This window comes from Ranitomeya variabilis, chromosome 8, assembly GCF_051348905.1.
Source record: "Ranitomeya variabilis isolate aRanVar5 chromosome 8, aRanVar5.hap1, whole genome shotgun sequence".
Taxonomy (NCBI): Eukaryota; Metazoa; Chordata; class Amphibia; order Anura; family Dendrobatidae; genus Ranitomeya; species Ranitomeya variabilis.
Genome location: NC_135239.1, coordinates 56,104,784 through 56,116,911, shown reverse-complemented (window position 1 = coordinate 56,116,911; position 12,128 = coordinate 56,104,784). Strand labels below are relative to the sequence as shown.

The window sequence follows — 12,128 nt, the reverse complement described above, 5'->3', positions numbered from 1 at the left end:
AAAATGCTGCCTGTGCCTATATATAGTGATTCATGTATATTGTGCTAAGTACTGCTCCTATAAGAGGGTGGTGGCCCACCAGAGGAATCTCCTGTTCTGCTTTGTGCCAGTCCCATGCACCCCTTGCATATTCTTTAAGAGTTTGGTTGGTACAGGAATTGGTGCTTCCCATCTGTAGAGATCATTTGCGGTCCAGGACCACCTTTTAAAAGCATTGGTATACTGTTATAATCTATGCCTTATACACTCCACACCTGTTTTGTATTCCATGTAAGTTACTTAAAAGATGATGCCAATAGAATACATTTTCATATTTCATCTGTGTCTCTTAATTTAATCTTTCACTTTGTTCTATAACAAATTTTTGCTGATAACCTAGGCATTTGGTTGATTTCTGGCTCATGGTTCGCCTGGTATTTTTCGCGCTTCTCCTTTGTGTGCTTCATATTTCAGGATATTTTTGAGATACTATTTGCTAAAATCCCAGATGAACCTGTTGCTGCTGCCACATACTCCCAAAACCTGGTAAACAGATACACGTCCAGTGAAAGCAGCAGTTCCAGCTCCTCGGAGAGCTCCTCTTCTGATTCAGAAGACGATAGAGCTCGACAGCTTGCCATGTTACAAGAACAGGTGAGTCCACTGGAAAAAATTAAACGTGTACCAACTAAACTTCTTCTCTTTATGACTTTTTAGTATGATGTATGCTTTAATATTCCATTACAGGAACCTCTTTTATTAGCTGGATCAGAAAGCCCCAATAAAAATCACCCCTGTTTATTGCTGCAAACACTTTTTTTTTTTTCTCTCCATAGTGTACTGTCAGAAAAGTCAATGTTAAAGGGTAATAACTCCACCTAATGGAGCTTGTACAGCAGGGCAGTTATAGTAGCAGCATCACATCATTAAACAGCAGTAGGTACTTATACCCACGAGTGCCGTATTAAAATACTGACATGGCGGTGGTCTGATCTAGGAACATATAGAAGCTAAGGACATATGGAAACCTAGGTAACGCATTCCGATACTTCTTAATAGATCATGTGAGAGATGGAACAATCAGTGATTCCTTTGTATTTGTGTTTATAGTGTTTGGGAAAGGTAATAAAATGAAGGGTGAATTCACATGTTTGAGGATCACTGTCTGAGAATGGAATTGGATTTTTGGCACTTTTCCGTCCACCAATATTTGAGTTCAACCTTGGTCTTGGCCAAGCTCTTCTGCCTGCAGAAACTGCTATCGCAGCATAATCTCCCTGGTGAATGCTAGTTTGCTCAGGATATTAGATTGACTTGAAAACTCCTATAACAGCAAACCTCTAATTGAAGAAAGTTTTTCATAACTAAAGCAAACCTTTAAAAGTAACCATTTTAATTTTGATTTAATAAATCAATAATGCTCATGAAAATAAGCAGCTGTACCTTATATTGCTTATTTTGAAATCTCTTATGCACGTAACACACTCATACACAGGTAACAGGAATAATGAAGCCTACAACACAGAGAAGACCCTACTGGTCCCTGTATAGACTAGACAATCCCTAGCCACACAATTGAAAACACTATGCCGGACCTGGCTACCTAAAAGGCCATCAAAGGGTACGAGCATCACCACCTGAGGAACTAGATGGCTGCTCCTGTGTACAGCTAAACTGGAGAGGAGAAGTGTGCAGAGGGATACGAGGACTCGGGATAAGGAAACTTTAAACCACGTGCACAAAGGGAAAAAAGGAGAATAATAAATAAAACAAGAATAATCTCCAACCAACCTAACTGAGGAGAAAGGAAAGGTGCTTGGAAGGCAGACAAACAAACACACAGCAGACATACAAACCACATGTGCCCAGCAGGACAAATCCCTTCACTGAAGGACTGGAACTCCTTAGCACTAATCCACTTAGAAGTATAGCCAGCAAGAAAGTGTAGTGAAGGGAGAATACATATAGCCCATCCCAGACTGTGATACGGCAACCAAAATGGGACAGTGGGATAAAAAAGGCAATGGGACCCATCAGCAGAAGGACATGGAAGAAAAGCGTAATAGCTCAGCAGACAGAAGAACCAACCACTGAGCAAGAGGTCACCGGATTGAATCCCCAAACTGAGTCATAACTATAGCCTGTCAGAAACCTGATTTTTTTTTTTTTTTTTTTCCTCCTGGACTGATCACTCATTCTCAATTGATGGGTAAAATCTGTACTCATTGAAGAACAGACTTTCTCATTATTGAGATGGGAGGTGACTGTGCTTATACAATTCTATGGAGATTGAGGAGCTAGAGGCAGACACACACATTCTGGAGCAAATTCTCCTAAAACACATCCATAGAACTTTATGAGCACCAACTGTCATCTATCCATATATATAGCATTAGGAAAATCTGTAGCCACAGAAAACAGATTTTACCCTCGAATTAAGAATTTTGAGAATGAATTCAGTCGAGAAGGAGAACGTGGTTTTCTGTGGCAAATATATTACAAAGTTACTCATTTTCACATGTACTAATATTACTAATATATATAATATATTTTTTGACAGTTACCCTTTAAGAGACTTCTTCAGTCATATGATATTGATGATCTACTCTTAGGAGCCCTCATAGGTGTCCTATCTGTAGGGTTCCCCACTCTGCACTGATATCTAGACATTGAACAGAGCAGGGCTGTGCAGCTCCATTCATTGTGTGCATCTGGCTGCCATCAGACCTAATAACAGCTGACCTGTGGGAGTTCTGACCACTATCATCTAACATTGATGACCAAATTATAGACCATCAATATCCTCTAATTGGAGAACCCAATCTTTTAGATAGCGCTACGAGCCACCAGCAGCTTTCACTCTGGTGAACTTGGTACAGCCAGGTATTACATGTTTGCCCATTTACTTGAATGATTACCATGCAATGGTACATTTCTTATGTAGTTCCGAAATCCTTACCCCATAAACTTCTTATTGGTGGGTATCCGATCTGAAGCCATTTCAGAGCTGAGAACAGATGTTGCCAGATTCCATATCTTGTCAGGAAGGCAGGTGCTTGTTGGGCTCAATTTCGAATATAGTGAGCAGGACATATGCCAATGGGAACAAAAAGTGTTCTTCTTTCTCCATGATGATGAAGAGTGATGGTTTAAGGTCCCCTTTCCACTGGGCACAGTGGACACCTTTGTGATGACGATGGGTTACTTTGTAAGGAACACCATTCATTGAGCATGCATGCTTTCAATATACCATAAAGGTCTATGATGTTCACAAGCCCGTTCTTGCTTATCTGCATTCTATTAGTGATTTTTCAGAAACTTTGTCTTTTATATTGCGCATTTTTTTTCCATCAAAAAATTGTGTTCAATGTCTTAGTTGTAATGTTGGTTTGTCACTGTTTCCTTCCATATTGAAAGCTGAGGGTTGTACATGAACAACTTAAAGTCTTAACAGATGGTCCGATCACCAAACCCAAGAAAAAAAAATCCAAGAAAGTAAAGAAAAAGAAGCTGAAAGAGAAGAAGAAAAAGCTGAAAAAGAAAGCCAGTCTAAATCAGAAAAAGAAGAAAATGAAGAAAAAAGGACTGAAGAAGAAGAAATCTATAGTCAAGTAAGACTAAATCTTTTAGTCCACTCCAACAAATGACTGTATGGAAATATTAATTACTGCCACTGCACATAAATGGGGGGAATATTGTCCTTTCCAGCTGGATGCCAGACATGTACAACCCACTAAGCCATCGTTCTTGGAACTGATTTTGGAATCTCTTTTGCATTCACTAGTTTTAAACACATTTATGTTTCTTTTCAGAGATAAAAAGAAAAAGAAGCTGTCCGTGTCTGACGATGAAGATCAGGCCAGGCCTATGACTTATGATGAAAAAAGGCAGTTGAGTTTGGACATTAACAAGCTGCCAGGTGAAAAGCTTGCCCGAATTGTTCATATCATTCAGACCAGAGAGCCATCATTGAAAGACTCCAATCCTCATGAAATAGAAATAGATTTTGAGACGCTGAAGCCATCAACCTTGAGGCACCTAGAACGATATGTGATGATTAGTCTGCGGAAGAGACCTAAAAAGACAAGTGGTATGTGCGTTTTATCGGTGACTTTACTGTATGACAAACTGAGAGGTCAGGAACCTATAACTATTTTTTTTATTTATAGGAGAAAAATCAAAATCTAAAGATCAGCTAAATAAAGAGAAGAAACTGGAGCTGGAGAAACGACTCCAGGATGTTAGCGGGCAACTAAATTCTGCTAAAAAAACAAAAGGTATATTCAGCTTTATATGAAACTTTTACACAAGTACCATCTTGTGTTTTACTGAAATCAGAGCACCTTGTTAAATCCTGAAAACCTTTCTAGTGGAGTTCATGCCTAAATTGAGCCCATTGCTCCTTCAGGGTATGTGTACACAATGTATTTTTCAGACAGGTCCCGCTCAGGAACCCACCTGAAAAAGCGTTTATAGAATGAATATATGCATTACAATGCTAAAATAACTTGCTGTGGATATGTTCAGTCAGTCTTTCTGAGCTTCTTTAACTGCTTCAGGCATTGAAAGCCGTGAAGCAGCTAAAAAGGTGACCTGACCATTCTACAGGCGGCTTCATCTTGGAAGGTGCTCAATAATTTATATCAAAATGTCCCCCCCCCCCAAGAAAAAACTGTCAACAAAACAAAACGGAAAACAATCAAAAAGATGCTAGCGTGTCCTGAAGCATCTTCCTCTGTAAAACATACCTAATTTTCCATGTGCAGAAAAAAAATTTCCAGCTGCAGTTTGTTGTTTTTTATTTTCTGCTTTTTTTTAATAAAAACAAACTGTGCTATACTCTCCCTCCATGGGTCCAGTGCTGAGGCTTCTCTACTTATCCTTGTGATAATGTCTGCAGCAATTGCGTAACGTTGACAGCGCTGCAGGTAATAACTGAGCTGAGTGGCAGCGATGGCAGCGTGACATCACCACTGCAGACAATAACAGACATCGGGAGCGCCATAGTCTTGGCACTAGACCCGAGGAGGGCAAGTAAAGAACAGTTTGTTTGTTTTGTTTTAAAACTGCTGACTCGGGGAAAGGGATTATCTGAAACCGTAAAGCTCCATTAAAAAAGTTTAACAAACCTCTATCTTTTCTTTTACTATTTGGAATTTTCTGGCCTATAGAAACTCTAGAATGGAAATGTAATCATAATGCTCTTAAAAAAAAACAAAAAAAAAAACAACAACTATCCATTAAAACGTTAAAAGGAAGTGTCATCAGAAAATGATCTATTGTTTACATCAATTTTTTTTTTAAACACCTATTGAAGAATTTTGGGAGAAACTCTTAAGAAGTGACTTTATTCTCTACATTTGCCTCACGTATACTAATTAAACCCTGATAATATCTAGTCCATCTATGATATTGATTTGTGGCTTTTCTTGACTGCAGATGAGGCGACACCAGTCTCACAGCCGACCTGTGGTCCAAAACGGCTGAGTGAAAGCAGCAGCAGTTCGTCCTCCACCTCCGAGAGCAGCAGTGACTCCAGCTCTTCTGACAGCAGTGACTCTGACTCAGGTTAGACAGCCTGGCATTATTTTTCGGCAGTACCCTTTTCGGTTCTCTAATATGCATACAAAATACTTACAGTGGGTTTGCTTTGAAATCCTCACCTTTTTATGTTAAAAGAACCGTGCCTAGTCGGGGCAACAGTGGTCCCGTGCTCAGATCGTGAATATCAGATGTGTAAACCGTCCTAAGATTGTAATACTAATCTCATTCATTCCAACGAGATATCCAATTTTGGTACCAAGTAAAGGTTCTCACAACAATCACTTTCTACAGGTGAATTACAGAAACTACAAACATAAAGCCTCAACAGAAGCACAGAAAATTAATACCCATAAGATACTGGTGTTACGGTTCTCATCCTTGTCAAAGTCGTTCAGCACACATATAAAGGCTTTTGCAATGTTTATCCCTATACAGTGGCAATCAATATTAAAATAATTTGGTCTTCATACAATTTGCGTACTGTCGTCAACACATTGCCTATTTACATGAGTGATGGACAATGAATGAGCCAGCTGATTGCAGCCATGTTTACACAGGGCAATGATCAGAAACAAGCATTTGGTCAATTATGAGCCCTAGTAAAAGGTTCTTTAAATGGCAATTACAGTTTTCATTACACCAGGCATTTCAAAGTTATGACTTTTTGTAATCTTTTTCATTATTTTATTGTTCTTCTCTCCCACACACTATGCTTCTGGGCTGATTCAATGCATAGTTAATATTCCTTTTAAAGCTGCTTTGAACTGCTACTCAGGGAAGATCCATGTGCTATATTCCAACAGTCTGTGTACAGAACTTCTCCTGTCTGTACCTTCCTACAGCCCCATCCCCTTGTACCGACACGGGAACTCCTGTACTGATTATATCAATACAGTGTATGGATATTTTTTGGACTGCAGTTAAAAGAACCTTCTAAAGAAGCATGAACTGTACATTGAAGCAACACTACATCATAATGTTTGGGAGAGAAGGAAGCAAAATAAGCTAATGATGTATATTACAATAAAATCACAGTCTTGTAAAGCCTGAAGGATCCTTTCAGGCGGCAATGGTGCCTAAACCGCGGACAGAACCAAGATGCTCGATTGCAGCCTGGTATATCGTTATATGAAATGCTCCAGCGTTTCAGAGAAAATTATTATTTTAAAGATTCCCCCCCAATGACCATAGCTCCACCACCATCCAGCTTGTCACAAAACTGCTAGAGGTGATTGACAGATATCTCATCGTGTACATATGGACAAACCTGTCCCTCTCCTCCAGTGGTACTTGGAAGATATGAACTAGTCCGGTCTCTGTAAGGATAGGTACTCAACACTCTTGAGGAAAAGGATTGGGTGCTCAATAAGGTTTAATTTGTTTCTTGTTTATTTCCACATGTATGCAGTCATATTTTGATTCTGTATATTTGTTTATGCACTACATAGTGTTTGATGAAGGCCCATGTCACTGACTCACTGTTTGGATTGCCTAAATAAAGATTTGTTACATCATTTGGATTGCCTGGTCTGGTCTCTGGCTATGATCCTCAGCAGGGTCTTCAAAGTATATTTTCTCTAAAATGACAAAGCATTTCAGAAAGTAGTGTACCTGGCTGCAATCGTACAACCAGGCTGTGATTTCCTGCTGCCACAGATTTGGGCATCATGAAGTGACGGACAGGTTCTCTTTTAAATAATTAAAAAAAAAAAAGTTTTTCTTTAATTATATCTTTTTTTGGAAATGGAGGGTGACAACCCTGCTTTTCCAGATGCTTTTCCAGGTGCAGCTGTGGGATTTGTACTGGCAGCCACTCACTTTATTATTTTTCAGTAGAAACATAGAAACCGCTATCTATTCAGCCATGTTTTGAACAACTTGATAGCCAAGAATGACAATTCCCACTTGTAGCTAGGTAGGCGTCAGAATCCCCTCCTGTTGCCACCATAGATTATAGTAAGTGTTATATGTTGCTTATCTGTGAATGTGCCTGCATTATCCACGGCCTGCAGTTCTGCACAAGAATTGTCATATTAGCTGTTTTCTTTCTGAGATCACCATGGATCTGCTAGATCACATGTATACATCATGGTTACCTATTGTTACCTTATTCAGCTAGGATTAAGATTGCGGGCATCTGTTGTAAAGCTATTCTCAAGATGTCATTTTTCTCCATGTTTCTTCTTTTTTTTAGTATCCCTGAACACTCAGCTGCTACAGAACCTCTTTCTATTAGAGTAAATTGGGTATCATGCAGTCTGTTTCTGAATGATTGATATAAAGCCAAATCTAGTGCACTATCAATTATCTATAGGACATGTGATCAGTAGTTTATCACTGGGGATTCCTCTGTTAGGACCCCCACCAATTAAAAAAACTGGGCTCTGATGTATTATTATTATTATTATTCATTTTTATAGCGCCATTTATTCCATGGCGCTTTACATGTGAAATACGGGGCAAATATAGACAAATACATTAAACATATATATAATGTGATATATATGATGTAGTGTATTAACTATGTGTAAAATAGCCTTGTGATTAATTTCCCTCACTGAACTTGGTGACATCTAGTACAGGAGGTAAATAATTCTATGTTATACAGGGGAAGGCACTGCGTAGCAGAACTATTTGCAGCGAGTGATGTAGTCCTCTTGAGCCTCTAGATGGTGCCATTAACTCATTTTATTTCCTTCACAACTTCCATTTGATATTCTAGACGTTCTTTTAACATATGTGAGTAATAATAATACGGTAATCTTTGATTTGTAAAGCACCACGGAATATGTTTTTTTTTTTTTTTTTTACGGATGGCTAATCTTTCCCCAAACACGATGGCCGATTTAATCAGCCATCATGTGCCTTTAACAGCCGCTAGTAAATGGCATAACAAAAAAAAAATATCAAAGCATCAAAAGTACACTTTATTTTTTTTTGGGGGGGGAGGGGGGGGAGAGGGGGCACTGCAATATTACAATAAGAGCTGATCAAAACACTGTATCTACTCCAAAATGGCATGAGAAAAAAACATTAGCTCAGAGCATAAAAAAATAAGCCCTAACACAGCCCTAGATCCCAAAAAATGTAAACGTTACAGATCTCGGAAATTGGCTACAAAAGCAAGCCAGCAGCAAAGTTTCTTACACATTGAAATACAGGTAAAGAATCCAGATACTGAAGCATCAAAAACAAGATACTACAGTGAATAGTTTTTTAAATTCATAGTTTATTTTATTCATTAAATTCACTTTTTTTAATTCTTTAATTTGATTGGTAGACACAACATATTAATCAGACCTAGGAATGCAACAGAGAGCGCTAAAGAACAATCGCTGACTGATAAAATCAAAGATGTAACAACTAAGGACCAACTCTCTTCCGAAGTAGATTAAACATGTAAATAACTTCCAAATCTACATACCTATAACCTAACACCTTACCCTTTCATGTTGCTATATAACCCCGCACCATGTTTTGTGTTTCGTACTCGCTTCCTGAGGCACGGTGTGGTGTTAAGCTGAAAAAGGAAAGAATAAATAGTAATGAAAGCAATGCGACATGAGGTGGAGGCGTCCCTATGTTGTGGTGATGTAGTTATGCGCAGGTATTGGTAGCTGCACATGCACAATTTAACCACCCTGTTTTGTCCTCGCTAAATAAGGCAGGCTCATGTAGCTATTCAGGCAGCTAAACCGCTATACTGGAGTCCAATAAGGAGACTGTGGTTGAGTATATGCTTTTATTGAACGTGATAGTATATTGGCGCGGTGAAACTGTAAACAATCATATACATACAATCAGTGGTTTTTTTAATTCTATCTTTTTTTTTTTACTTTTGTTGACGATCAGCCGGGGGTATGGTCCATACTGGTAACCTCATCCTGCAGGGGAGGTTCCAGTTGTTCCTTTCCTGTCCGTGCTGCTATGTCGGTAAAATGACTTTTCACAAGCTTTGTTATATGTATTTCATTATTCTTGGTCATATAGTTTTTGGTTCTAGCGTGTTCAGATTTTTTATAGAATTCTGATTAGCGCGAATATACACTAAGATTTTTTCATTAACTGTTGGTCGTATGTTAGCTTATCTACCTGTTCTACCCATGTAGTATATCAATGGCATAGTGTATATCCACTGTTGTCTAACATCTTAGGCTACGTTCACATTTGCGGTCTGCGCCGCAGCGTCGCCGCATGCGTCATGCGCCCCTATATTTAACATGGGGGCGCATGGACATGCGTCGCACTTGCGTTTTGCGCCGCATGCGTCGCTGCGGCGCCCGCGTCCGGGCGCAGAGAACGCAGCAAGTTGCATTTTTGCTGCGTCCAAAATCAATTAAAAAAAGGGCGCATGCGGCGCAAAACGCAGCGTTGTGCATGCGTTTTGCTGCGTTTTTGTTTGCGTTGTGCGCTGCGGCGCCGACCGCAAATGTGAACGTAGGCTTATTTGCCCTTACATTCACTATATAAAAGGATGTGACTTTCAGCTCACAGGCGTTTCACTATATTTAGTTATATGCGGACAGGGTTATTATGGTAAGATTCATTTGTCCTGTTGGTAGTTATTGATATACACACTATGAGCTATTAGAACTCTCCTGTATTGGTTTCCGCGTGTCTGGATTATTTAGATTTATCTATCTGTATGCAGTCAAACTTGGCCTTTCTCTATGGCCAGCTGTTTGTATTTATACCTTGCGTAACCCGGTTAGCTCCCAATGCCGCACGGTGTTGCAATGGGTGGACTACAATGACGTACTATCTGTTGGTCCACCCTGTGTCAGTCTGATTGGTGCATGGGACTTTAAAACACTATGTTCTTGCACGTTGGACACGCCCCCAGGAGGAAGCTGTCGCGAAACGCGCGTCGGGGTTTGGTCTAGGTGTAGCGTGCCACGCGGCCACACACGGTGAACGCCATACATCCAGGTATATGTAATTATTGATTTCCGTAGCTGAGTTGGTGTGCTGTGCATTTAGCACTGCTAGCAAAACTCCTATTATTGCGCTACTCATTATGGTATGACTATTGGTAATAATTTGGCTATTTTTGCGCAACTTAGTGTGCTGCTGGTGCCCACAGTGCTTATGGTGTTGTTATGAAACGCTATCACCACAGTGTGTTTCATTATGTTATAGTGATTGGATCTGGGGTTAAGTGTGGTTAATATTTAGTCTATATGGGCTCCTAAATTGGTTGATGCATTTCAGCTATTAAATCGCTATATTCGGATACTGGTTCATGCTTATACGTACATTTATAATTATCTATATGGGTAGTTTATGGCATCAAAGTTTAGTGTGAGTTTTTTTCTTTGGAGACAGGCTCATAGTATCGCTAAGACTATAATATTAGCACTGTGAATTTATTCTGCTGCTATGCCCCATGTAGTATTTATAGGCACCAGCACTTTAATAATGTTGACATCATAATTGTTTAAGTGTTGATACAACAGATACCAACAGTAGGGCAACTTGCCCCTGATATTTGGGGGTGCCCGCTTACATGTAGGCACCTATCTGTTTTGAGGTGTTTTCTCAGCATGCTATTTGTTCTGTGACACATTATTGTTCTCTATCTGGGATATTCCTTTATGTCCTAAAGTAATATAATTGCAATACTATTTGGAAACTGTTATAATTAAAATCTTTTCTTCTTGGATGTAGGAAGTCCTTACGCTTACCTATTATTACAGCTTTTTGGCGGTTTTGAGGCACTATTTTAATTTTATGTATTGTCTTGTTTGGTATATGTGTTAATAAAGTTGCAACTTTTTAACAAAAACACTTTTGACTCAACGCAGTTTAATAACGTGATCGTTGATCAGTACGTTTACTTATATATTTGGAGTGTTGCCCATCCCTAGAGTGGGGGAATGGGGCTGGGTTATATGTTTAAATACAATCAGTGCATGGTATAGCAGAAATACATACTACACATGTTGTACATTATGCATGAACATTTACAAGGCTAGTAACTGAACTAGGAGTACAACTGACTAAGCTAGGCTAATATTAGAGCAGAAATGTATCTACAGAAAGCATAAAGACATTCCGGCAAAGCAATCGCAAGGGGAATGAAGTGAAAGGGTCTTTCTTTGAAAGCAGACTGAAGGAAATGGAGGAAAATGGAGGGAGATGGAGGCTGAGCTACCATAATGCATTGCAAATAGGGGAGGAGAATCAGACATGGAAAATAGAAAAAAAATGAAAATAGGACTGCAAACATGACTCTAACCTAGCGGGAGCCAAAACACTACAGACGAATAAATATAGGAGTATGAGTTCCTGTATACTCATACTAGTGAAAAAACTGCAAATTATGCATACAGATAATCAGAGGTAACAAATTAGATGGCGGAGACAGAACACTCCCCGTCTGGCATCAATGGATGTCACTACTCCTTTCTCCTGAAGGCAACAATAGGACCAACCAAACAGGACTGAAAAAACCCTTTAAAATATAACTTTTAATATTCAGAGTAAAAATTACCCAAATTAATGGGTCAGGAGACAGTAACACCTTAATCTATACAATCTAATGAAAGGATAGAGACTAAAACGGTGGGGGGGGCGTGATCTGATCCCTTACTCACCCTACCTCA

General features: G+C 39.3%; 1 protein-coding gene across 14 annotated transcripts in view; it reads left to right on the top strand.

The window, feature by feature from the left end:
- BRDT (bromodomain testis associated) overlaps positions 1-12,128 on the top strand; it is a 121,695-nt gene that overhangs the window by 68,409 nt on the left and 41,158 nt on the right. For all 14 annotated transcript variants that reach the window (XR_013218745.1, XR_013218746.1, XM_077278830.1 and 11 more), the window contains 5 exons: positions 454-633; positions 3,397-3,590; positions 3,792-4,069; positions 4,149-4,256; positions 5,419-5,547. Coding sequence is in view for 12 of the 14 variants with exons in the window: in XM_077278830.1 (XP_077134945.1) it covers positions 454-633; positions 3,397-3,590; positions 3,792-4,069; positions 4,149-4,256; positions 5,419-5,547 (889 nt within the window). In the remaining 2 variants the exon portion in view is untranslated. The remainder of the gene's footprint in view (positions 1-453; positions 634-3,396; positions 3,591-3,791; positions 4,070-4,148; positions 4,257-5,418; positions 5,548-12,128) is intronic.